Source organism: Solanum lycopersicum, chromosome 6, assembly GCF_036512215.1.
Source record: "Solanum lycopersicum chromosome 6, SLM_r2.1".
NCBI classification, from domain to species: Eukaryota; Viridiplantae; Streptophyta; class Magnoliopsida; order Solanales; family Solanaceae; genus Solanum; species Solanum lycopersicum.
Genome location: NC_090805.1, coordinates 5952047 through 5976158, shown reverse-complemented (window position 1 = coordinate 5976158; position 24112 = coordinate 5952047). Strand labels below are relative to the sequence as shown.

Genomic DNA, 24112 nt, shown 5'->3' with positions numbered 1-24112 from the left:
CATTCTTTCTTGTTACAACTTTATCACTAACTAGGACACACTTAAACCCGTTCTTAACGAGTAGTGCAATAGAAACAAAATTCTTCCTAGTAGTAGTGAAATGCAGAATATTGTTCAAATTCAACACCTTGATGGATGTCATTTTCAACATTACTTTCCCAGTTCCTGCAATCCTTGTTGTTGCTATGTTTCCCATGAATAAATCTTCATTGTACTCAGCAGGAGTGTACGTTGCAAAGGCTTATTTCGCATAGCAAATATGTCTAGTGGCACCTGTGTCGAGAAACCACTCCTTGGGATTTCCAACTAAATTGCACACCGATATCATTGCACACAAGTCATTTGCATCTTCTATATTTTCCATTATGTTTGCTTGACTTTTGCCTTTGCCTTTGTTTTTGTCCTTTATTGGAGCATGACAATCAGAAGATTTATGACCATCCTTGCCACAATTATAGCAGTTGCCTTTGAATTTCTTCTTGTCCTGTTCTGACTTCTGCCCGTTGGACTTCTTTCTCTTTTTGTCTTTGGTAGGAGCTTCTTCAACAATATTAACTCAAATGATTGTTGAACTCTTACGCTACTTATTTTTGGCATTTTTGTTATCTTCCTCAATCTTAAGCCGAATCACAAGATCTTCAAGCTTCATTTCTTTACGCTTGTGCTTTAGATAATTCTTGAAGTCGTTCCACGAAGGAGGGAACTTCTCGATCATTCCAGCCACTGGAAAATCCTCATTTACTACCATATCTTCAATAATCAGATCATGGAGAATAAGTTGAAGTTCCTTCACTTATGATCCAACAGTTTTAGTATCTACCATTTAATAATCTAAAAACATTGCGACCTCAAACTTTTTCAAGCATGCATCTTCTGTCTTATATTTCTTCTCAAGTGCATTCCACAACTCTTTTGAAGTTGTTATTGCTTTATAGACATTATATAAGTCATCCTCTAAAGAACTCAAAATGTAACCTTTACATAGGAAGTCTGACTGTTTCTATGCTTCAACAATCATAAATTTTTCCTTGTATGGCATATCATCAGCAGGAACCGGAGTATCTTCACTTGTAAATTTCTGCAGACCAAGAGTGGTAAGCTAGAAAAATACTCGTTGTTGCCATCCTTTGAAATTCACACCTGTGAATTTACCCTGTTTCTCTGCTTGTGATACAAGTGTTCGGGTAGGTGCAGCAACAACCACTGTAACACCACTGTTTTCCATTTCTGATAAACAAAATTGATACAATATAAGTAAGCAATAAATTATAATTACAGAATTAAAGAAGTATAAAATCACAAAGATTTTTGTCTCCACCAGAAACACAGATTTAATAATTTCCTTAAGATTGTTGCCAATCTGTGTTATGAAAATTAGAAAATGCTGGTTGTAATAAACCATTCAGAAACACGAAGTAAGTAAGGCTTTTAGAACCAGTAAATAAGATGAACAAAAATTTATTTGTAAAAAATAATTGAATCTGTAAAACTTACCAGAATCTCGAATACTCTTTTTGATAATTTAGGAAGAAAATCAAGTCCACTGAATTCAAAGCGTTCCCTTAAGGAAATTATTCCCCTCTAGTATACGAGGTTTGATTTGGAATATAACCTTCAGGGTAAAATGATATTAATTGGTAGGTATAGATACCAAAAACTCTACTGTCAGTGAATCAATCCACAACAGGAAAGTACACGAAGAAATATGTGTTTTTAAGAAGAAGGAAGATTAGAAAATTCGTAGGGAAACATTCTGAAGACTGAATGGTATTTATAGGCAAGAAGAATATATTGTCACGACCATCAATGAAAGGTTGCAAACTTTCAAATGGAATTGACTGTTCCTGAAAGTTGCCACCTTTCAGAACAGTCATGGCGGGAATTTTTAAATATAATGGAATTTAAAACGGGTCATGCGCGCTGATCCGAGTCGGGTCGGGTTAACTAAAAAGTTGAAAACATTTCGGTTAACTTCTGTTATCAACTAGTTAATTGAAAATAATTTTTGGCCATTTAATTAATTAAATTAATAAATAAAATAAATTTGACCAAAAAATTATCTCTCGATCGATCATTTGCCAAAGCCAAAGCCGAAGCCGTTGCCGAAGCCGAAGCGAGCGAACGACGACGACGCGAGGTGGGTCGCTTTTTCCAACCCTTTTAACAATTAATAGGAGTGTTTAGTTATTTAAACTCTCCTATTTTCATTTCCATTACTGATGAGGGACTATTTCTTTTTTATTAAAGCATTAGAGGACTTTTCAAGTTCCCAACCTTTCAAATTCTAAACTTTTCAAATTCCTCTCCTTCCCTCTATTTTCCATTAATTCTTGCTACATACCCAACAACTTATGGCCCCCAAAATCAGCGTCAAGTAGTCTAAAGGTTAGCTAATCAGGGTTGTCACACCCAGATGCAAAGATTAAAGCTTTTTTGCACCTCCAAGGACACAAGTACTCAGAAAAGGGTACAATTTATTGAAAAATCTTTATCTCTCTCTCTCTATATATATTAATTTTAGAGAGATTTGTCCGAAGAAAGAGATAGATGCACAACAAAAAGATAGTAATATTTGATCGACTGCATAGTGTTCTCTATTGCAAATTCAAGATAAACATCAGTCTTTAGACAAAAATCTCTCTAGAATACCTTTTTCTTTGAGAAATTTAAACCATTGGTCTCCCTAAAAAATTACCTTATTGATATAACTTAATAGTTTATCCTATTTCGCATGCTAATAACCTTATTTCCAAGGTTACAAACTTAATGTTACTTCAAACGGATACATACTTGGCTTTTAAATAACCTGATGGCTCAAAAACAATTCTTACCATTAGTGTATAGATTGAATTCTTGATTAATAGGATCATTTGGTCAGTACTCATTCATGTATCCATAGAGTATATTTTACATTTCATTAAAGTCATCTAATTATGTGACACAACACACATCTATAGCAGGCAAAACAAAGGCAGATTGGATCAAGCAAGATCCTAGCTTTCCTGGAGGAGGGATCACCACGCTTACTTCCAATTGAAAGTGAGAGACTTAATAATAGGCAAAAATACATGTTATTTGCAGTTTTGATGATTTGACAAACTTAGGGACCTTATAAAGGTACCAGGTTCCTAACTTGAGTATTGAAGATGAAAACAAACTCAGGGACCTTGTAAAGGTATCAGGCTCTCAATGTGACGAGCCAGTTGACTACCAGCTAGAGAAGGTACAGAAAATAGGTGCACTCTTCCCAACGGCGTTAGAAAGTGGGACTTCTCCAACCAATAGCAACGAGTTTAAGGAAAGTGACTTGTCCATATAAAAGTCACTTTCCTAAACATTATTGGCAGTTGTTGCAACTTGACAAAGAACTTCTCAAGAACTCTTGCAAAGGCTATTACCAAGAAAAATGGCAGAATTATTTGAAGAACAACAGAAATCTCTACAGCATTTAGTGTAGTTGTTTATTCTCTTATTCTTACATTGTAAACTATTCCTGAAACTATAAAGGAATCAGTGGGTAGTGTTGAAATTCTAAGTTGCCTAAGTGGGATAGCTTAATGGGTAGATTCATTTCTACTTAGGCTTGTTAAGCAATAGAGACTATTGCTTGAACGTGAGATTAAAAACTTCTTCTCACATTTGTTGTAATCGTTTTTTACTTTTGCTATTGAAGATTAGTAAAAACGATTGAAAATGTTGTGAGACAGGTCATGGTTTTACTCCCTTAAGCAAGAAGGTTTTCACGTAAAATCATTGTGTTGGTTCAAACTGCATTTAACTTTCTGTTTATTCTTATTAGCGTAGTAAGGGACCTGGTCCATTATCTGTTAATTGAAGGCACATATTCTATCAAGTGGTATTCGAGCAGGCATTCTCTATTTGGTTAACCCCAAGTAAGTGATATCTGTTCTAGAATGGCTGCTCCACTTAATCTAGAAGAAGGTCACTCTTCAACAAGACCTCCTTGTTTCAATGGACATTTCTACAGTAGGTTGAAAGCTAGAATGCATGATTTCCTCATGGCTGAAGACAATGAGTTATGGGATATTGTACTTGATGGACCGTTTATTCCAATGATAGAAGAAAAGGATGGAGATAAAACCAGTCTTGTTCTAAAGCCTAGACAGAAACACGATGAAGCTGATAGAAGAAAGATAGAAAAGGGATACAAGGCAAAAATTCTTCCTGTCTGTGGGATAGGACCTGATGAGTTCAATCGTGTCTCAGCTTGTGAGTCTGGTAAAGAAATTCGAGATTGTTTAAAGACAGCTCATGAAGGAACTAAACAAGTCAAAGAATCAAAGATTGATATGCTTACCTCACGGTATGGAAACTTCAAAATGAAGGAAGAAGAAACCATTCATGAGATGTTCACAAAATTGTCCTCCATTACTAATGAGCTGAGATGTCTTGGTGAACCTATCAGCATGAGCAAACAAGTTAGGAAAGTGCTTAGAATTCTTCCAAAGTCCTGGGAAAGCAAGGTTGATGCCATCACTGAAACTTAAGATTTGAAGGTGCTGACAATGGATGCTCTCATTGGAAATCTGAAGACTCATGAGATGAATCGAAATCGTGATATATCAAGGAAGGAAGTCAAAAAGGATAAGTCATTGATGCTGAAGTACAAATCAGATAAAGATTCCAATGATGATAATATGGCATATCTCATCATCATATTTCAAAAAATTGTGAGAAAGAACAAATGTTTTAAAAGAGGAACAAATGGTCCTCGAAATGCTACTGAAAATGATACCTGCTACAAGTTTGGAAAAGCTGGACACTTTATCAAAGAGTGTCCTCTGCTCAAAAATGAAAACCAGTGTGAAAAAGCTGGAAACATTATCAGAGAGTGTCCTCTGCTCAAAAATGAAAACAAGAAACATCAAAAACCAAGAAGTGATAAGGAGAAGAGAAGGAAGCTGGTACTCGGTAAGAATGATCGAAAGGTTGCTGCTTACTACGTGGTCAAAAAGGCTCTTACTGCATAGGGTGACTCTTCAAGTGATTCTGAAGATCCTGATAAACCAAATGATGTGTCTATGGTGGCTGTTCATGAAGAGGAAACAATTTTCAATGAAATGTTTGCTTTCATGGCTCACATAGAAAATGAAGAAAAGGATGACAAGGTAACTCTTCTTTATATGAAAAATGATCTAAATAATTATTTTCTTAAAAAATTGAGAACATTGGCCAAAGTTATGATTGATTCTGTAATTGAGTTAACCTCTGAAAAAGACATCATGAATGCTGAACTTGACAGTTTAACTAAAGACAAAGTTAACTGGAGGAGAAAATGTCAAAAATGGTGTCTCTAGAGTCTGATAACACTGAACTTAAAAACAATTTGAATCAGATAACTGAAGAAGCTGAAAAGATAAATGGAATGTCAAATGGTTTACAAGTTGAAATTGAAGAAATATTGAAAAAACTCTTAGAAAAATCTGGAATTGTCCTTGGAGAAGAGCAACATATTAGAAAAGGATATTGTGAAACTTAAGGAGGAACTTGAAAAATTTCTTAAGTGGACAAAATCCCCTTAGTTGTCAAATGGAACAAACAAGACTAATTTCAATAAGAAAGGACTAGGAAGTTTGAATATCACTCTTCCTTTTAATCCACATAGTAAGTATGTATTTGATGTCTGACAATATGCTCTGTCTTCATTGTGGTAAAAATGGGCACTTAAAGGGAGAGTGTGCTGGCTTGAGAAATTCCCATGAAAGACTCTCTTATTATGCTGAAAGACAAAACTTATCAAAAAAGAGACCTGGTCCTCCAAAATCTGCTTCAACTGATAGATTTTCAAAGAAAAAATCTGTCACTGCTCCGATGCTCTTTGTTAGAAAGTTTCAAAAATTGCCCTATATGACTAAATTCAATCTGATCACTCCTCTGTCTGCCTTTTGGGAACTCAAATTGAAATGGGTTCCCAAGCTAAACAAGTAATTCTTTATGCAGGTGAGTGAATGAGAGGAGCAACAGTCAATGTTGGTATATGGACAATGGATGCTCTAAACATATGACTGGTGACATAAAAAATTTCCTCTCACTCAAGACACTTCAGGGAGAAGGTGTCTCTTTTGGTGATGGAAAGAAGGGGTATATTTTGGGAATAGGTAAAGTGGGAAGGTCTCTTGAAGATTCAATTGACAATGTGTATCATGTTGATGGGTTGAAGTACAGTCTGTTGAGTGTGTCTCAAATATGTGACAAAAGAAATAAAGTCAAGTTTACTTCTGAGAAGTGCACTATGGTTAGTCTAACTACAAATAAGGAAATTCTCACTGCCTTCAGAAGTAGTAACAAGTATGTGGCAAACTTAGAAACGTCTCATGAAGATGATCTGACATGTCTTAGTGCTCAAAATGAAAATGCTGATCTTTGGCATCGTAGGCTAGGGCATGTGATCTCATCTTTATTGAACAAACTAATTTCTAAGGACCTGGTCCGAGGTCTGCCAAAGCTGAAGTTTACTGAAAATAAAATATGTGAAGCTTGTGTCCAAGGAAAACAAATTAGATCATCCTTTAAGCCGAAAAAGCAAGTAACCTCATCAAGAACACCGGAGCTGTTACACATGGACTTATGTGGACCTTTGAAGGTTCAAAGAAGAAATGGGAAGAAATACATGGACAAGATTCTTAAAATCAAGGGCAGAATCACCTAAAGAATTGGTAGTATTTTTCAAAATGATTCAAACAAAATTGAATCAAGTGATTTGTAGCATTCGATCTGATAATGGAACTAAGTTTGAGAACTCAAAACTGGATCAATTCTGCATAGAGAATGGTACGAGTCATAACTTTTCTTCTCCAAGAACTCCTCAACAAAATGGAGTGGTGGAACGAAAAAATAAAATCTCGGTGAACATTGTCAGAACTATTATTATTGAGTCAAATCTTCCTCAAAATTTCTGGGCTGAAGCTGTTGACACAGCATGTCATGTTACCAACAGGTGTGTGATAAGAGTTGTTTTGAATAAGACCCCCTATGAGCTGCTCAACAACAGAAAGCCTATGTTGAGCTATCTTAGAGCATTTGGGTGTAGATGTTTTGTGCTGAACAATGGAAAGGATGATCTGGGAAAATTTAATCCTAGAAATGATTAAGGAGTATTTGTTGGATATTCTTCATCTAGTAAGGATTACAGAATATTCAACAAAATAACTCAATGCATTGAAGAAAGCATTTATGTTGTATTTGATGAAGATGGAAGCTTGAAAAATAATGGATCAAATGATGAAGATGATGTAATCAAGCTGTTCAATTCACAAAAAATTGAAAGAAGTGAAGTTGATGCAGAACAACAATTGAAAAATGACTTTGATGATCAATATCATAGTCTACCTAAAGAGGCTGATGAAGTGGAAAAGTGTGATGAGGTACCTCGTACTACTTTGAATTCCAGTCAGAGTACTTCAAACTCCCTAGAAAATGGGATTCAAGCTGTATCAAATGGATGTCAAAAGTGCGTTTCTGAATGGAGATCTGAAAGAGGAAGTATTTGTCAAACAACCTCCTGGTTTTGAAGATGTTGAGCTACCAGATCATGTGTTCAAATTGAATAAGGCTCTGTATAGTCTGAAGCAAGCTCCTAGAGCATGGTATGAGAGGTTGTCAAAGTTTCTGCTGCAGAATGTTTTCAAAAGAGGAAAAATAGACAACGCTGTTCTTATTTAAAAGAGAACAAGAATTGCTTATTATTCAAGTTTAATGGATGATATAATTTTTGGAGCCACCTTAGAAAATTTGTGTGAAGAATTCTCATAATTAATGGGAAAGGAATTTGAAATGATCATGATAGGCGAACTGAGATTTTTCCTTGGTCTACAAATCAATCAATCATCAAATGCGATTTCAATCTGTCAGGAGAATTACATTAAGGATCTACTGAAGAAATTCAATAAGTTTGACTCGAAACCTATTGATACTCCTATGGAAACAAATTCCAAGCTTGTAGTGGAGGAATCTGATCCTCTTGTGAATCAAACAATGTACAGGGGAATCATTGGATCCTTGCTTTATTTGACTGCTAGCAGACCTGATATTGTTTATAGTGTTGGAATGTGTGCCAGGTTTCAAGCATGTCCTCGTGATTCACATATAAAGGCTGCGAAATGTATTCTTAGATGCTTGAAGAAAACAGGGGACCTAGTTCTCTTCTATCCAGCAGGTTACACTTTTAATCTTGTTGGTTTTGCATATGCTGACTTTGTTGGTTATCAAGTTGACAAGAAGAGTACTTCTGGAATGGCTCATTTCCTTGGATCATCACTCATTTCTTAGGGAACCAAGAAACAGAATTATGTGGCTCTTTCAACTGCTGAAGCTAAGTATGTAGCTGCTGAAGCCTACTCTTCACAGTTGTTGTGGATCAGGAAACACTTGGATGATTTTGGGATAAACATCAAAGCTATTCCTCTTATGTGTGAAAATACTAGTGCTGTTAGTATGGGAAAGAATACAGTCCACCATAAGAGAACAAAGCATATTGATGTTAGACATCACGTTCTGAGAGACAATGTTGAGAAGGGGAATATTGTTCTTACATATTGTCAAACGGAGGAGCAAATTGCAGACATCTTCACCAAGGCTCTCAGTAAAGATCAATTTGAGAGAAATCGGCTCAAGTTACGCATGATGATCTCTAAGTGATGTTCTTAGCTTCAAACAGTTGATTTCCCTTTATGGCTAAAATTGTAGTGCAGGTATCCTTTGTGTGAATAATTAAATAACTGGATAAAGATCATGTTTGTACTTTTTGTAGGTATACTTTCAGGAAAGACTGGACCAACAAAGAACATGACTAGATAACTGGGGAATGAGGATAAAACTGTGCTATGGTACTTGGTGACTGTCCAGGTTAGCATTTATACATCAATTTTAAACTGAAAATTATGACCGTTGATAATGCCACGTGTCAGTCATCGGTCATTCTGACTATTAGTCCCAACGCTTATTCCTCAAGCGACACATCCAATCACGGACCTGGAACCTTTTCACATATTTTTAAACCCTCAATACTCCTTTTCGGAATTCTCATCCGTCCTTTAACATTCTTTTTGCTTCAAGAGGGAATCAAGTAAAAGTTAAAAGACAAACTTTGTTCCTTCTTCTTCCTTTTTCTGTTCGAAAAGCCATTTATTGTTCTCTTTCTAGTCAAAAATGTCCTTCTTCTACCTCCAAACAGATGCTCAATGCTCTTAGTGAAATAGAGCACATTGCTTTGTACTCTCCTTCTGTTTTGGAGTCCAGATCCAGCGCCCTTCAAGTTTTCAGAGAGATAACCCTGACAATCCGTTCTACTCCATAGATCTGAACAACATTAGCTTGCCTACCGGACCTTGTCCTTGGCAAGAAATGCTGCCCGATAATCTTTTTGAAGGATATCTGCCTAGGCATAAAGCGTCTGAGTCTAATATTTTGGCAGCAAAAGTGAAGAATTAGTTATTGAAAGTCTGGCTATGATGCGGGAAGAGGCGAGGGTTGAGCAAACTGAAGTTTTGCAGAGGGGAGAGGTAAGATATACTCAACCCATTTTTGATAAAACTCCTGACATTGGAAGTTATCCTTTTTGCACCACTTTAGACTCTGAAAGTGAGGAGGAACCCTTAAAATGGAAGGTTGAGCAAAGAGAGGGTGAAATGTCTAGGAAGGGAAAAGAGAAGGTTGTGGAAGAGGCCCCTAGAAGAAGACCTACTACTAGGTCTGCTGCTCAGAAATTGATGGCCAATGCTCTAAAGGCCAGTGCACTTTCTACCGCTGCAATTAGAAGTGCCAGAACCTTTAAGGTATCAAACTTCAAAATGCCTGAGTCTGATGTTGTTGAGTTGTCTGCTGAGGATGTTGAAAAGAAAAGTAAGAAGAAAAGATCAGGAAACAAAAAGGCAAAGGATTCGAAGAAGGTTGAAAAAGCAAAGTCTAAAAAGAAAAGTTCTGCAGGAAAAAGGAAGAGATCACAGGGACATGGTGCCCAAAACAGGAGTGATGAGAGCGTCAACATGCAGGAAGTTGTTGACAGCCTGAGAAATCAAGCCGTCTTGGCTGGGAGAGTCTTTGATATAGGAATAATCAATCTTCCCGGCATGGACTCTCTTCATGATATGGTAGAAATTCAATCATGGCTGCATTTGTTCAACAAAAAATCTCCTATCCTCTAAGAAGAAGAAGTGCACGAATTCTATTATAATATTCAATTCAATGAAGATGGGAGTATCCTCATAAGAGTCAATGACATTGCTGTACATCTAGATGAGGGTCTGTTGAGCAAAATTCTCAGGGTACCTAAAGAGGGGACCTAGTTTGTGACAGGCTAAACTTGCTCTACTGAGTTTGTTGTCCTTGGTTTCAAAGATATCCAAAACCAAGGTTGCTGGGATTTATAAGAACGTTATGAAGAGCGAGTACCAGTTGGTGTTCGAATTTGTCAATAAAGTTCTCCTTTCTCGTACTGAAAAGAGGACCTCAACAACTACTGCTGACTTATTTCTGATGGAGATGTTGTGCAGCTTTGAAGCTCTTAATCTCCCAGGTATTATGCTTGATCACATATACAAAACCATCATCGAGAAGAAAGGGGTTCATGGAATGGGATAAGGATACTGATTCTCACAGAAGTATTCAAGAATTTTAAAATTTCTCTCAGTGTTGGAAAGGTTGGGACGGTGAAACAAACTTTTTCAGAGAGTACCCTGATCGAGTGTGAGTGTATTGAAGGGAGAGGCAATCCCAAGAGAAAGATGGCTCAACTCATCGAAGATCAGGATCAACTCAAGCAAGAGGTTGAGGAGCTCACTGTGCGTTTGAGTGATAAAGAGGCCGAAATTGCCATACTCAAAGAAGAACTACTTACTACACACACTGAGGGACCTGGTACTTCCGTAACAAGCTCTGGAGAGAGAGAATGCAGAGTTGAAGGCTATGATAACCGCCTTATAGGAGAAGGCAATTAAAGATAATGATGTTGCCAATGCACGACTCACTCTCATCATCCAGTCTCTGTATCATCAACCTCCTTCTTCCTAGCCTGTTAAAAAACCTTCCTCGTGTCTTTCTTTTTGTGGCTTTTATCTATGTGTTATTGTATTATTAGTTTGACTTTAATGTATTAAATGTTAATGTGAAATGCTGGTTAGCTTATTCCTATGGTGTTCGGGTTATAATCTGTTGTGAATGTTTTTCCTTTAGTGATTGATTGCTATCTAGCTTTGATCATATTCAGTGCTACTGTTGACATCATTGGTTTACTGCATATCTTTTTTATGATGCCAAAAGGGGAAGTAAAACTAGTAAGTAGCTAAATGAGTATGTGTGTGGGGGAAATATAGTGAGGGGGAACGAAATGAGGGGAAATACAGTGAGGGGGAACAAAGTGAGGGGGAATATAGTGAGGGGGGAACAAAGCTAGAGTGGTGTCTGAGAATATTGTTTGTCATCATCAAAAAGGGGGGAATTGTTATTTGCAGTTTTGATGATTTGACAAACTTAGGCATGAATTGGTCGATTATAAGAAAAGTTCGGATTGGAGAGCCTTAGCTTATTTAACAGACGTCTATTCGTGAACCTTAGGGTAGTAGGTTGACTGATATTTAGAATGACATTTGGCACAATCAGTCTTTTAGGGTGTATATTTGTTGTCTTGAAGACTTGTGGGAGGATTTTAGTCGTTAAAAGATTAGTAATTTGTAATTATTTGTTTACTTTCTAATATATGAAGAATGTAGTTTTTTTTCTCAGGTTATTCTTTTAGTCCTTAAAAATCCTTGTTATTAAGAGTTTTCAATATATTAGTATACACATTAAGAAGTTCATTTCATAGTTTTCTTAAATTTTAAGTTTGTAGATGGTGATTGGATGCATACGTATCTTTTCGATTTTACATTATATATGAAACCTTTCTGAGAATTTATTTGCTTGAATGTGTATGTTACATGCATAGTTGATTCAAAATTATTTTTCAATTACATCTATAATAGACATGACATCAAAAAGTATAATTGCTGACTTAAACAATGGTAAAAAAACTGAACGGTGATAGAAGAGGGTAATATTGCGCAACACAAAAGGGATCTTGAAGCTTACAAATCTTGGAAGAAGGCTAACTCAACTGCCGTGGAATAATAGTTCGTTCTGTAGTTGATGACATCATACATGAATGCGAGGAATTCCCTAATGGTCATGCTATGTTGGCACATCTGCAAGGAGCGTATGGGGGTATGTCTGTAACGCGCGTCTGACAATTGACCATCAAATTTGACACTTACAAAAAACTCCATAATCAAAATATCAAACAACACCTTAGGATGATGTCAAACATAATAGCTCAACTCAAGAGTGTTGGTCATGTTCTTTTAGATGAGCAACAAGTTCAGGCAGTAATCAGCTTCTTCCCAATAATTTGGAACATTTGAAGATTAGCTTGGCTCATAATGATAGTATCAAAACTTTATCTGATTTTTTAAGCCATGTTAAAATTGAAGATGAGCGCCTTGGTGCTGCTAAAGCTACTTCTAATGCTTTTGTGGCAAAGTCAAGTGCTACAAAATCTTCAAACTTCAAGTGCAAGAAAAGTTGGAAAAGAAATGGGAAAGACAAAGAGACTGGAGAAGGACCCTCTAAGATAAAAAGAATCCAAAATCTACGAAAGGAACACATTTTTTCAAGAAGATATTGAAAAGTAAAATGAAGTGCTACAATTGCTAAGAATTGGGTAAATTTCCTCGCGAATGTACCAAGCCTGAAAAGGTAGCATTTCTAAACGCATATCTAGGTACTACATATGTTTCAAGCACTTCTTTAATAATAGAATCTTATCTTATGTGGATTGTAGACTCAGGATCCACCGATCATGAGAGTCGAGACGAGAAACATTGATGGAGTTCATCAAGTTTCATCAAGATCTAGGTGGATCTACGCAGGAAATAATGCTAGGCCTAAATTTAAAGGGATAGAGACTTGCAAAGACTTATGTGGTAACCGATATTTGATGTTGCATGAAGTCCTATATGCTTCAAAGATTTGATGAAACTTAGTCTATGTGTCTATTCCTCTATATGTTGGTTTTGATTTATTTTTTTGGTGCAATGGTATTAAAATAACTCTAGATAATGTTTTAGATGGTTTTTGACTTTGTTTTATCATTTTATATTGTAATCGTTCATTTTTGGACTATTATACTGATCGTTGTGTAGTGACATGCTATTCTAGTAATAATGATATTGATGTTATTACATGGTCAGCAAGATTAGGTCACATAGGGAGAGATCGAATGAATAGGCTGGAAAAAGAAGGGCATGTAAGTCCTTTCACTAAAATTGATATGCCAACTTGTTAAATTTGTCTTATTGAAAAGAATACACATAACCATTTGCGAAGGCTAAAAAAGTTGAGTTCCCATTCAACTAATCCATTCTGATAATTTTGGTCCAATGAAGCAAGGTCTAGTGTTGCATATTTTATAACATTTATTGATGATTTCACATGCTTCAGTTATGTCTATTTTATTTCTCATAAATCTAAAGCACTGGAGTGTTTTAAAATATATAACGAAGTTGAAAATCAATTATATAAAAGAATAAAATTTTAAGAACTGATCGAGGACGTGAATATTTGTCAAATAACTAGAAGAATTATGTACTGAAAAAGGCAGTATCATACAGTTAACTACTCCTTATACACATTAAAAAATGGTGTAGATGAAGGAGGAATAGAACATTCTTGGAAATGACAAGATCAATGATGACACAAACAAATTTTTCTATCTTTTTTCTAAGGAGATGCATTATTGACTGCGGCCTACATATTGAATAAAATGTCTTCTAAATCAATGTTTTCCACTCCATAATGAACTTTGGACTGGTTATAAAATATACTTGACTGATCTATGACATTGGGGTTGTGCTGCATATATTAAAGATCGTTATTGTAAGGTTGATTAACTATGTCCAAAAGAAAAGAAATGTATCTTTATTAGATGTACAAAAATCTCCAAAGGGTAATGAATTGGAGGCTAGAAGTATTACTTAAATTGTATCACGAGATGTAAGATTGTTTAGGAAATGACTTTTCTAAAATGGGTGAAATAAATAAAGATGAGCCTCTCTACGAAAAGTTGAATTCATAAGATCAGATAATGTCGTCAGACATACTAGATAGATCAATGGATCAAGATATGGGTTTTTGATCCAAGTGGGAGTTTTGGATCCCAAAATCCAATAGATGAATCTGAACTTCAATTACGTAAGAGTATAACAAAATGTGTACCCAAATAATCTTATGAGATTGAGTATTGTGTTTTCTTGGTATCTCCTATAGAATTGTATGAACATAATATTGTGGTTGAGGCTTTAACAAGACCTAAAAAGCATGAATGGTTAAAAGCGATGAAAGAAGAATTAGAGTCCATGAAAACCAACTCACTCTAGGGTCTAGTTTTCCTTCCTTAGCGACGTAGAACTATTGGGAATAAATGTATTCTCAAAAGTTAAACGAAAATTGGATTGGTCAATAGAAACACACAAAGCACGATATTGGTTTAAATTTTTTTAATCAAGAAGCTGGAATAGATTATGAGGAAACTTGTTCACCATTTGTGAAGTTTACCTCTATATGATTACTTTTGGCTATTGTTGCACATTTTTATCTAGAATTACACCAAATGGATCTGAAGACCACTTTTATCAACTGAGAATTAAATGAGGAAATTTACATGGATAAACTAGTAGGTTTCATTGTTAAAGGTCAAGAAAAGAAAGTATGCAAATTGAAAAGATCAATTTATGTTCTAAAGCAATCTTCAAGGAAGTGGTACCTGAGTTTTCATAAGGATGTGATGTCATTTGATTTCACCATGATCGATGAAGACCATCACATCTATGTGAAAAAGTCCAATTGAAATTTTGTAATTTTTTCTCTTTATGTAGATGACATTTTATTAGCTGGAAATATTTGAGTATGTGAGAACTATCAAGTCATGACTTTCAAAATCGGTTGATATAAAAGATATGGGTGACGAAAACTGTATATATGGTGTTAAGATACAAAGAAATTGTTCAAAGAAATATATGAGTTTATTTGAAGAAGCTTATAAAAAGAAAATATTGAAACATTTTTAAATGAATAGTAGAAATCCTTAGTTACTCTTGTAGCTAGGAGTCAAACTTTAAGCCTTGAAATGTGTCCAAAGAATGAAAAAGAAAAGGAAGACATGTCTCAAGTTCTTTATTCTAGTATTGTCGGGAGTGTGCTGTATGCTATGATGTGTACTCGCCCCTACATTTGTTATGATGTGAGTCTAGTTAGAAGAATTGGAAAGTAGTAAAGTGTAGTGATCTGATTCCGTCGTTATGGAAAAGTCAATAAAGAAAAAATTGGGGACAGAAAACTTTTTTGGTAGTAACTTGGGATTTCCCAACCTAGTCCATATTTGGAAGAGATCAGAGTTATTAAGGTGTAAAGAATTGGGGCCAAAAAACATTTTTGTTAGTAACTTGGAATTTTCCAACCTAGTCCAGATTTTGAAGATTTTAGAGTCATTAAGGTGTAGGGGAAATCAAGTAATGAATTATAGATATAATTGTAAAAATGATTATATGAAAGGATACCTAAGATGATAAGAAAAAAGTGCCACTTTATGGAATCAAATTCGAGCGAGTAGAACTCTCGAAAATGATTTTTTCATGAATGGGTACATTTTGTCTTCGTCGAGGCCGCTAGAGCGGGATTATGGCAGCTGGAGCGGGATGGGTCAACTGTAGCGGGCAAGACGCTAAACCCCTAAACGACCATATTTGGTATTTTATTACTTTTAGGGCTAGGAGGAGACCCCATATGAGTTTGTGACAATTTTCACCATTCAGATAATGTTTTAATGCCACAAATCCATTTTTTCTGATCCGTAAAAGCTACTTTCTTGGTTTATTATCGATGGGAAAGGATTCTAATATATGAAATATGGTGTAAAATCCCTAATTTGGGTATTAGGATCTTAGGTTGGTCTAGTGTTATTAGGTTTGTTATAATCTGAACAATTAGGCCTTTGATTGTTGCTCCATGCGTATATTAATTGTCATAGACCTAGAACAAGCGGAAATCATCCGGAAGGAAAGATTCAAGTGCCCTAGGGGATTCAAGATTTGATTCGAGGTAGGTGATGGTTGTAATTTCATGTTGGTGTGATATATGTTTGTTATTTCTTCATTATAATGCATATATGTATGTGAATGTTGAATTATTTATCACACACTATGTAAATAAGGTTGAAAGAATAATTGTAAGCCATGAATAATATCTTGTTGGATGATCTTGATGATGTACTTGTGTATGTGATTGTAGTGTGTTTATCAGATCGGATTGCCTTGTTCTTTCAAGATAACTGCGATTGAATTCCCATGTTTCAGCATAAAAATTTGATTGGGTTGCCACATTCTGACACAACTATGGGATCAAATTGCCATTTTCTAGCAAGCTAACTGCGTTTGAGTACCACACGAGTGCACAAACATGTTGAGTTTGGGTTCAATGAGAGGACTATTACATTGAGTTCTGTGAGAGGACTAACTACCATTAAAAATTGTATTTAGTGTTTCTGAACTACGAGTTATGAGTTCTCAAAGAGTTCTACTTATTGACATGTAACGACCCACAAGTACACCCTAGAAGATAGGGCATCCTTGTGTCATCACACGGAAAATGAGACTTCAAGAAGTTTCATCTAAGTCTCTCGTATCATTCATTGCCTAATTATCATACTAAAATAGGTAAGAATTTAAAACTTTCTTCACACACGAAGAACTCTATCATAAACATTATAAAAGAGGAAGACTTTCATTTAAAACATTAAATCTTTAAAACATCTACTTGAACCATCTAAACTTTTGGAGTATACAACATCTGGGACTAACGTCATAATAGACAGTAAAATAAAGTCTATGACATAAGGGACATATGGATATTGTCCTTGAATCGATGAGGATTCACCAATACTTCATCTTCCAGCCTTAGAAACCAATCCATCCTCCATGGCACATCAAGACTTCCAATTCCCTACACTTTAGTCAAAAAGGAAAAAGAAGGGGTTAGCTCATTAGATGTACTAAGTATGAAAGCCATGCAAAAACTATGAAAAAGGGACATTTAGTAAATAACATGTTTTTCATGAATTCCGATTAAAACATCATACTATATTCATAATAATAACATTTATAAACTTAGAAAACACATAAGAAATCATTTAAGAACAAAGTCACATTTTAGGAGCACTTTTTAGTGAACTCACTTCACTGTACAGTGAACGCAATTTACTGTAATATTGAAGTTCTTCCACTTCACTTAGACAAATTATTGCATGTAATTATCCCACTTAAAAATATCCTAAGACTCACTTAAGCAACACAAAGAGACACCGCCCATACAACCCTTCTAGGTATACCTAAATGATCCTCAAGACTACTTATGATGACTCACATAGATAAAACATACCAACATAAGAAGATGACATTCTCGTACCAAAGTTACTGCTAAGTCTCACTTGAGTGAGTTGTGAAGCGACAACCCATTCAATCCCCTAAACACACACTTTAGATATCCTATAGACTACCTAAGATAGAATCATGCTCACTTGATACATCAACATAAATATGTTATGACATTTCCTCATCAAAGTCTATCAAAAGGCTTACCTAAATAGATCAAGAAGATAAGGTCCAAGATTGACCTTTTCAATACTACTAAATAATTCTTAAGACTTCCTATGTTTTGATCATGTCCACATAAATATTCATTTTCCCTAACTAGAATTATTCTTACGACTTATCTAGGTAAGATAAGAAGTAACCATTCCTATGCCCCCTTCATGCCTTAACTAGACAACCCTTAATGACTCTATATATGTACTTATCCATTTAACATACTTTGTTAACTCATGTCATTACATTCATTAGTTCATTTAAGACTCATTCATCACATAAAGGACATTCAAGTAATGGTCTTAGACAATACTTAGGGACTCCAAATAACATCTTCAAAGCCTATTATGCGATGTCTAAATAAAGTCCATACCACCACCTAAACTTCATAGAACTTCTCAAATGATAATAAGTATCTCACAAGATGAGAATAGGAAATAACCGACATAGACCATGTTAGCGAAGCATGGAATCCAAAGTTCTAACCCACCACGATGAGGATGTTCTACTTGCCAATGGTAGAACTAGGACACATCTTATGTAGACACATGGTTAAGGAATAGGAAGGGTGTGATTTTTACTCTAGTCTCATAATTAACTAGAACTACTTAACTTACCATACTCACTCGGTGCTAGCCTTCATTCTCATAGATTAATTCACATTAAAGGTTGATACAATTAGGTTTCATATTTTGTTCATAACCCAATTATATTTAGCCTATGAAAGAAGTCCTCTAGATCTACCTTTCAATGGCGACAAGAAGATCATGATGACTTTCCTAGGAATTAATATGATGTCGTTCCAGCCAATTAACCTTATGTCCATCATTCCTTTATTTGAAGGATACCATTACGAATTTCGACTTCAACATTCATAAACTTACCATTACGTTCATGGTTTCACATAAAAGACCCCCTTAGCATTATTCAAGGTCACATATTATTCATACATTCAAGACTAAGATGCTTTAGCATCCTAAGTCAAGACATCACATATTCACTTTTATTCATACATCAAGCAAGGGACACAAGTCTACCAAGACAAGACACCACATACTTCACTTTAACACATATTACATGTCATTCTTAAGTCACTTATGAATAACTATTATAATATTTAAGTCGTCCTATACATTACCATATCATCAATATAACCATTATAGACTGATATAGACAAGTAGGATCAACCATGCATCAACCCTAAGAATACTCATACAAGCACATAGTCATAGTTTACATGATTTTCTAACATACATAGAAAGGACATATACTTCCACATTCCTTTACATATAGATAGATATACTCATACTTCATATAAATAAACTAATGAAATCATCATAATACTTCAATTAGTGCCGACAAGGCCATGATTATCATATTGCATAAAGTAACGCCAACAAAGCCACATCAATTCACATAGCACCGCCACCATAAGTGGACCATAACAATCACAACAAAATTAAAGTATAATTAACATACAATTAAAGGAATTAGGTCAGCATACCCCCACTCCATCTTACCACGTCAATTTCAAAGCTAAATTATCCAATTCGATATCATAAGGCCTTTACTCATGGCCATCAACACCAATTCAATACATAAATCACAATGCTCAATGAATCTAAGTCAATTCAATATATATATTTATCAATATAAGACCAATTAGACATAAATTGATTACAATCCTTACTTTATTCATTAGCCCATAGAGAACTACATTATATTCATAAGCATTAAGTAAATATCAATTCAATAGGCTTAATAGTCAAAAGATGGAAGAATATTCAGTACTCAATTGATCAAATTTAAACAGCATATAAACCAATTAACTATAATCTATACATGAATCAAAAGCCCATAACAACCTACACATGAATTCGTCAATCTCAAAGCATAATGATATAACCCATATTTTAGTCAAATTTGAGGAATTCGTGAATGTCAAGGGATTATGGAGAATTTCATTGGAAAACATCATTTATACATCAATTACATCATATCTTAACATTTGAAAACCTTTTATGCAAGAACCCAAGACTTGGAGTAGAAATTGGACTTTTCATCTTTTTGAAATCTTTGAAAATCATCTTTGAAATTTGGTCGAAGGTGATAGCAAGACTTAAATGAAGTACTCCCATACCTTATTTGAAGAAATAAATGAAAATTGAAGAAGAAAATCCATTGAAGAACCATCTTCAAGCTCCATCTTCACCTTGAACTCTCATGGAGGTTTTTGGAGAAACTTTTGGAGGGAATATGTTTTGATTTAGGTGTTAGGGTTATAATGAGAGTTTAATGATTATATACTCTTAAAATACCAGTAAGTGCTCAAAACAACTGTCCTCACATTTAATAAGACTTGGGGTGAATTTGCAGCTTCATCCCTCAACTTAACAGAAAGCTGGCATGAAACACAGGCAGCCCATCAACATCCACATCGACGGTCTGTTGTCTCACCCTCGCCCCGTCGATGGGGGTATCGTGGGTTGCACCTGCAAATCCTCAATCCACAGGATTTCAGTCCCCATAGAAGCCACCCAGTGACGGGTCGTCTCCTAGTCGACTGGCCGTCATTTGGGTCGTCAATTGACATTGCCTGGCAGTGTTGAGTTCTAAGTTGGGGTCCTCCTTTAGGGCCCCTTTGTGGGTCCTATGTGGAGTTGTACCCAGACGTTTGTAACCCAAACATGATCATATACGAGTTAAAGACCTACCACATGAGTTTCATCCAAAATGAACACGTAAAACTCAATGAAACATACATAGACACAAGGTCATCCCAAGGCAAGCCTTTCAAACGTCATGGACGTTCTTGGACGTTTGACCTCCAAACTTCACGAAACTCGACACACTACCTATATACAAAATAATAACTCATTTAATAACCTTATAATATCATGAATCACATATAAATACATAAAACCACAAATGAGGCACATAGGTCACTTAATCGTCGAACGTCTTGTTTGTCCCTTGACGTTTGACTTCTAATGCACCTAAACTCTTAGACACTAACTCAAACCCACATTATAGTACATTTTAGTACCTTAGACCATCACGACAACCATATTAGGCTCTAGCTTCACCTAAGTCATTTTCGGGGTCTTACATGACAATGGGGGTGTGGGACTTCATTCATGCATTACACAAGTGGACTTTAAGACTTGTTGCGGTGTGGTTCTCTTATGCTATGAATATTGTGTTAATTGATGTTGTTGATATTTGGTACTCCCTCCATCTATTGTTAGTCATAGTTTCTATTTTTAGAGTTCAACTATAAAAACTTTTACTAACATTTTAAGATATTTCATCATATTAATATGCAAAAAAATGGAATTTATAGTCATTTTCATATAGTTTTAGAATATCTAATTTTATGGTTTAAATATCGAATTAATGTGATCTATTTGTCTTTGAAAATTAGTCAAATTCACTTTCCAAAAGCACAACATGACAAACAATACCGAACGAAGGGAGCATGTTACATGGTAATATTGCTTTTTTAAGTTGTATAAGTTTTAGTTAGTGGCAGAACCGTGTGATCCTACTAGTGCACTTTGGTTGTGTAATGATAATTCACTTGATCTTATCTTTGTTGAGTACAGGGCATCTTTCGGCAGCTATTGAAAGACCCCATTTAGAAAATCAGTGACCGTTTTGAATCCAAGGGTGAGCTAGTTCTTCTGGATGGCTTGAGTTCTCTTTTGTTTAGTTCCGCTCTTTTCAGAATCAGACTATATGTGTAGTTGTTGTTTAGTTTTGGGTTGTACCCCTTTGTCACATCAGAGTTTACCCCCCAGACGTAACCGGCATCATCGTCCTCTTAAAGGACTAAGACTATCCTTTTATTCTACGTCGTTACATTCATAGGTCAAATTTAGCGGAAAATTTAAAACTTTTTATTACTTCTACTTAGAGGTTTACATATACCTCTACACCCACATACACACACACACACACACACACACACACAGATATATATATATATATATATATATATATATATATATATATATATATATATATAATCAATTGAAAAGAAAAAACAAGAGATTCTTAAAACTAAAACATCATAATAAGCTCGATATTGGCATCGGCCTCAGAAAGTGAGGACCTGCTCACTTGTATGAATGATAAACTCCAAGCCTTCTGCAAGTCGCCTTATAAAAACTTCAACGACCGGAACCTAAAATATTTAGAAAAAGGAAGAAATGGGGTTAAGACGCCAATTGTACTAATTATGAGACCATATTTATATATAATATCAAATCATTCTAAAAGGGATAATTTATCAAAACACGCTACTTTATACTTTGAAAGGATTATGCATCATCAAAGAAAACATACAACTCAAGAATGACATATTCATCAAGTTATAGAAAATAACATACTTCTAAACACACTTTAACCCATCATCTCATATAACCCTACCATCAAGTAATTACATCACAAGCATGGATAAGAGTTCATCATATCATAATAGAGCAATACTAGTAATCATGAATCCTCATAAAGGCAACAAGTGCTATAACCAAGCAAAACCCCATAACTTTACTCAATCAAGTGACCTAAAAAGAATCATTACTAATATTCATTTTCTCACAACATAACCCTTTAAGGATATACAACCTTATACTTTTAACAACATAGACCAATTACATGTTCATAAGAGTATCAATCATCATATATTTTCATTTACATGTGAAGTCATCATACTATCATCTTTTGCATTTATTATCATATACATACATAATATAAAAATTTTAAAGCTTCTATCAAGGTAAACTAATGCAAGGCATAGGTAGAGTCCCAGACCCCTACCTAGGCTAAGTCAAACCTCTCAAGTGACCTAAGTTGGTTTATTCTTCATTCGTTCATTTTAATTTAGGGAACACTTGCCTTAACCGACATAGACCACAAAAGATAAATGTGGATCTGGTGTTGTAAAACCTTACACTGATGGAAGGTGGTCTACCGACCAAAGTAAACCAAACATAAACGTAGCTTTCTAGGTGGATCCACTAGCTAGTCTTCTTATGGAGGCAACATATTTCAAGAACTAAGAGATAGGTATTATCCTTCTATATACCAGTTGGTAATTGGGGCCTCCTCTCATGGGAATCCATTGGATGAGTATCCCTCTTTGGGGAGTCAACACCACATGTAGAACTATAGGGTGAATCTTCCTCTATGGGAAGTCATCACCTCCCATTGTCAAGTTCACTCGCTGCTAAGCTAAGTCCCTTTATTGGATGTCTTTAATGTCTTTATTAATCATCTTACTTATTGTAGGTCATAAGGTCTAACCCTTGTATAATCATCATTATCATTAAAGCTCAATAAGAATTGTATGAGTATAGTCCTTTTATCAATATTCACATAAGTGAGGTTATCACATTTTATATTTTGTTCATAATAAGGAACATTGGTAATCATCACCATCCTTATAAAATTTACATCTTAATCAACCTCACAATCATAATAAATACATTTAAATTCAACATCTACCACCCTATCAATCCTAATACAAGGCATACTTCAATACAACATCATGACTTAATCACAATAAACTACAATCGGAAGTAATGGATAGAGATCATAAGACATACCAACTCTCCTTCATAGTTCATTAAGGTCTTACCATAAAACCTCAATTCAACTCAATCCGGGTATACATCATCACAAGTGAATAATCAACATGATAAAAAGGCTAGAATCACTACATCACAATTCAATACTGGATTATAGCTTAATACAAGATTCTTAGGTCAATTCCCTTCTTAACTTAGATCATCTTCTCAAGAACTAACATGAAAGACTACAAATCACTCTAATTTGTTCATGATTAATGTAACATTATGTAATAGTAATTCAACAAATAACCAGGTTAATTGAATCGAATAAAAACCTAATTCATATCAATATCAAAACTAGGGTTAAGGGTCATTTTCTACAAACTAGACCAAACCATCAAGATATATCATAATTAGGTTAGAATATATGTTAATCAATTCATATTATCCAATAGAAAACATAAAGAAACCAATTCATAACATAATTTTCGAGATGGAGAAGAACCCACATGAAAACCCAACTTTTGAAAACACTTTGAAGGAACCCTTTGAGGAAAGAGGTCTCAAAGGTGAATTAGATCCCATACATCAACACTTGATGAATATTTGATGGTTAAATCGTCCGTTTACATAACTCAAATCCCTCCCCTAGCTCGTCTTCAATGGTTATTTCCAATAGAGAGAGAAGGAAGAGAGATGGAAGAGAGTTTTTTTTTGAGTTGTAATTAGACTAATGGGGTTGGGGTATTTATATGGGGGGTTAATTAAGTTATTTAGGCTTCCCTTAATCCCTAGGTAACAACCAAAACCGTTAATTAATTAGTTAAGGCCAACTTAAAAATGTGCAGGAAT

General features: G+C 35.1%; 2 protein-coding genes across 2 annotated transcripts; both read left to right on the top strand.

The window, feature by feature from the left end:
* The first annotated feature begins 3914 nt into the window (after positions 1 to 3914).
* Positions 3915 to 4508, top strand: LOC138349193 (uncharacterized). Its single transcript, XM_069299524.1, has one exon. It carries the CDS (start codon positions 3915 to 3917, stop codon positions 4506 to 4508), a length of 594 nt encoding a protein of 197 aa, XP_069155625.1.
* A 2184-nt stretch (positions 4509 to 6692) lies between these two features.
* On the top strand, positions 6693 to 7683 carry LOC138349192 (uncharacterized). The gene is made up of 3 exons (XM_069299523.1): positions 6693 to 6958; positions 7142 to 7385; positions 7435 to 7683. The coding sequence occupies exons 1-3, from the start codon at positions 6693 to 6695 to the stop codon at positions 7681 to 7683; spliced, it is 759 nt and encodes a 252-aa protein (XP_069155624.1).
* The last annotated feature ends 16429 nt before the right edge of the window (positions 7684 to 24112 follow it).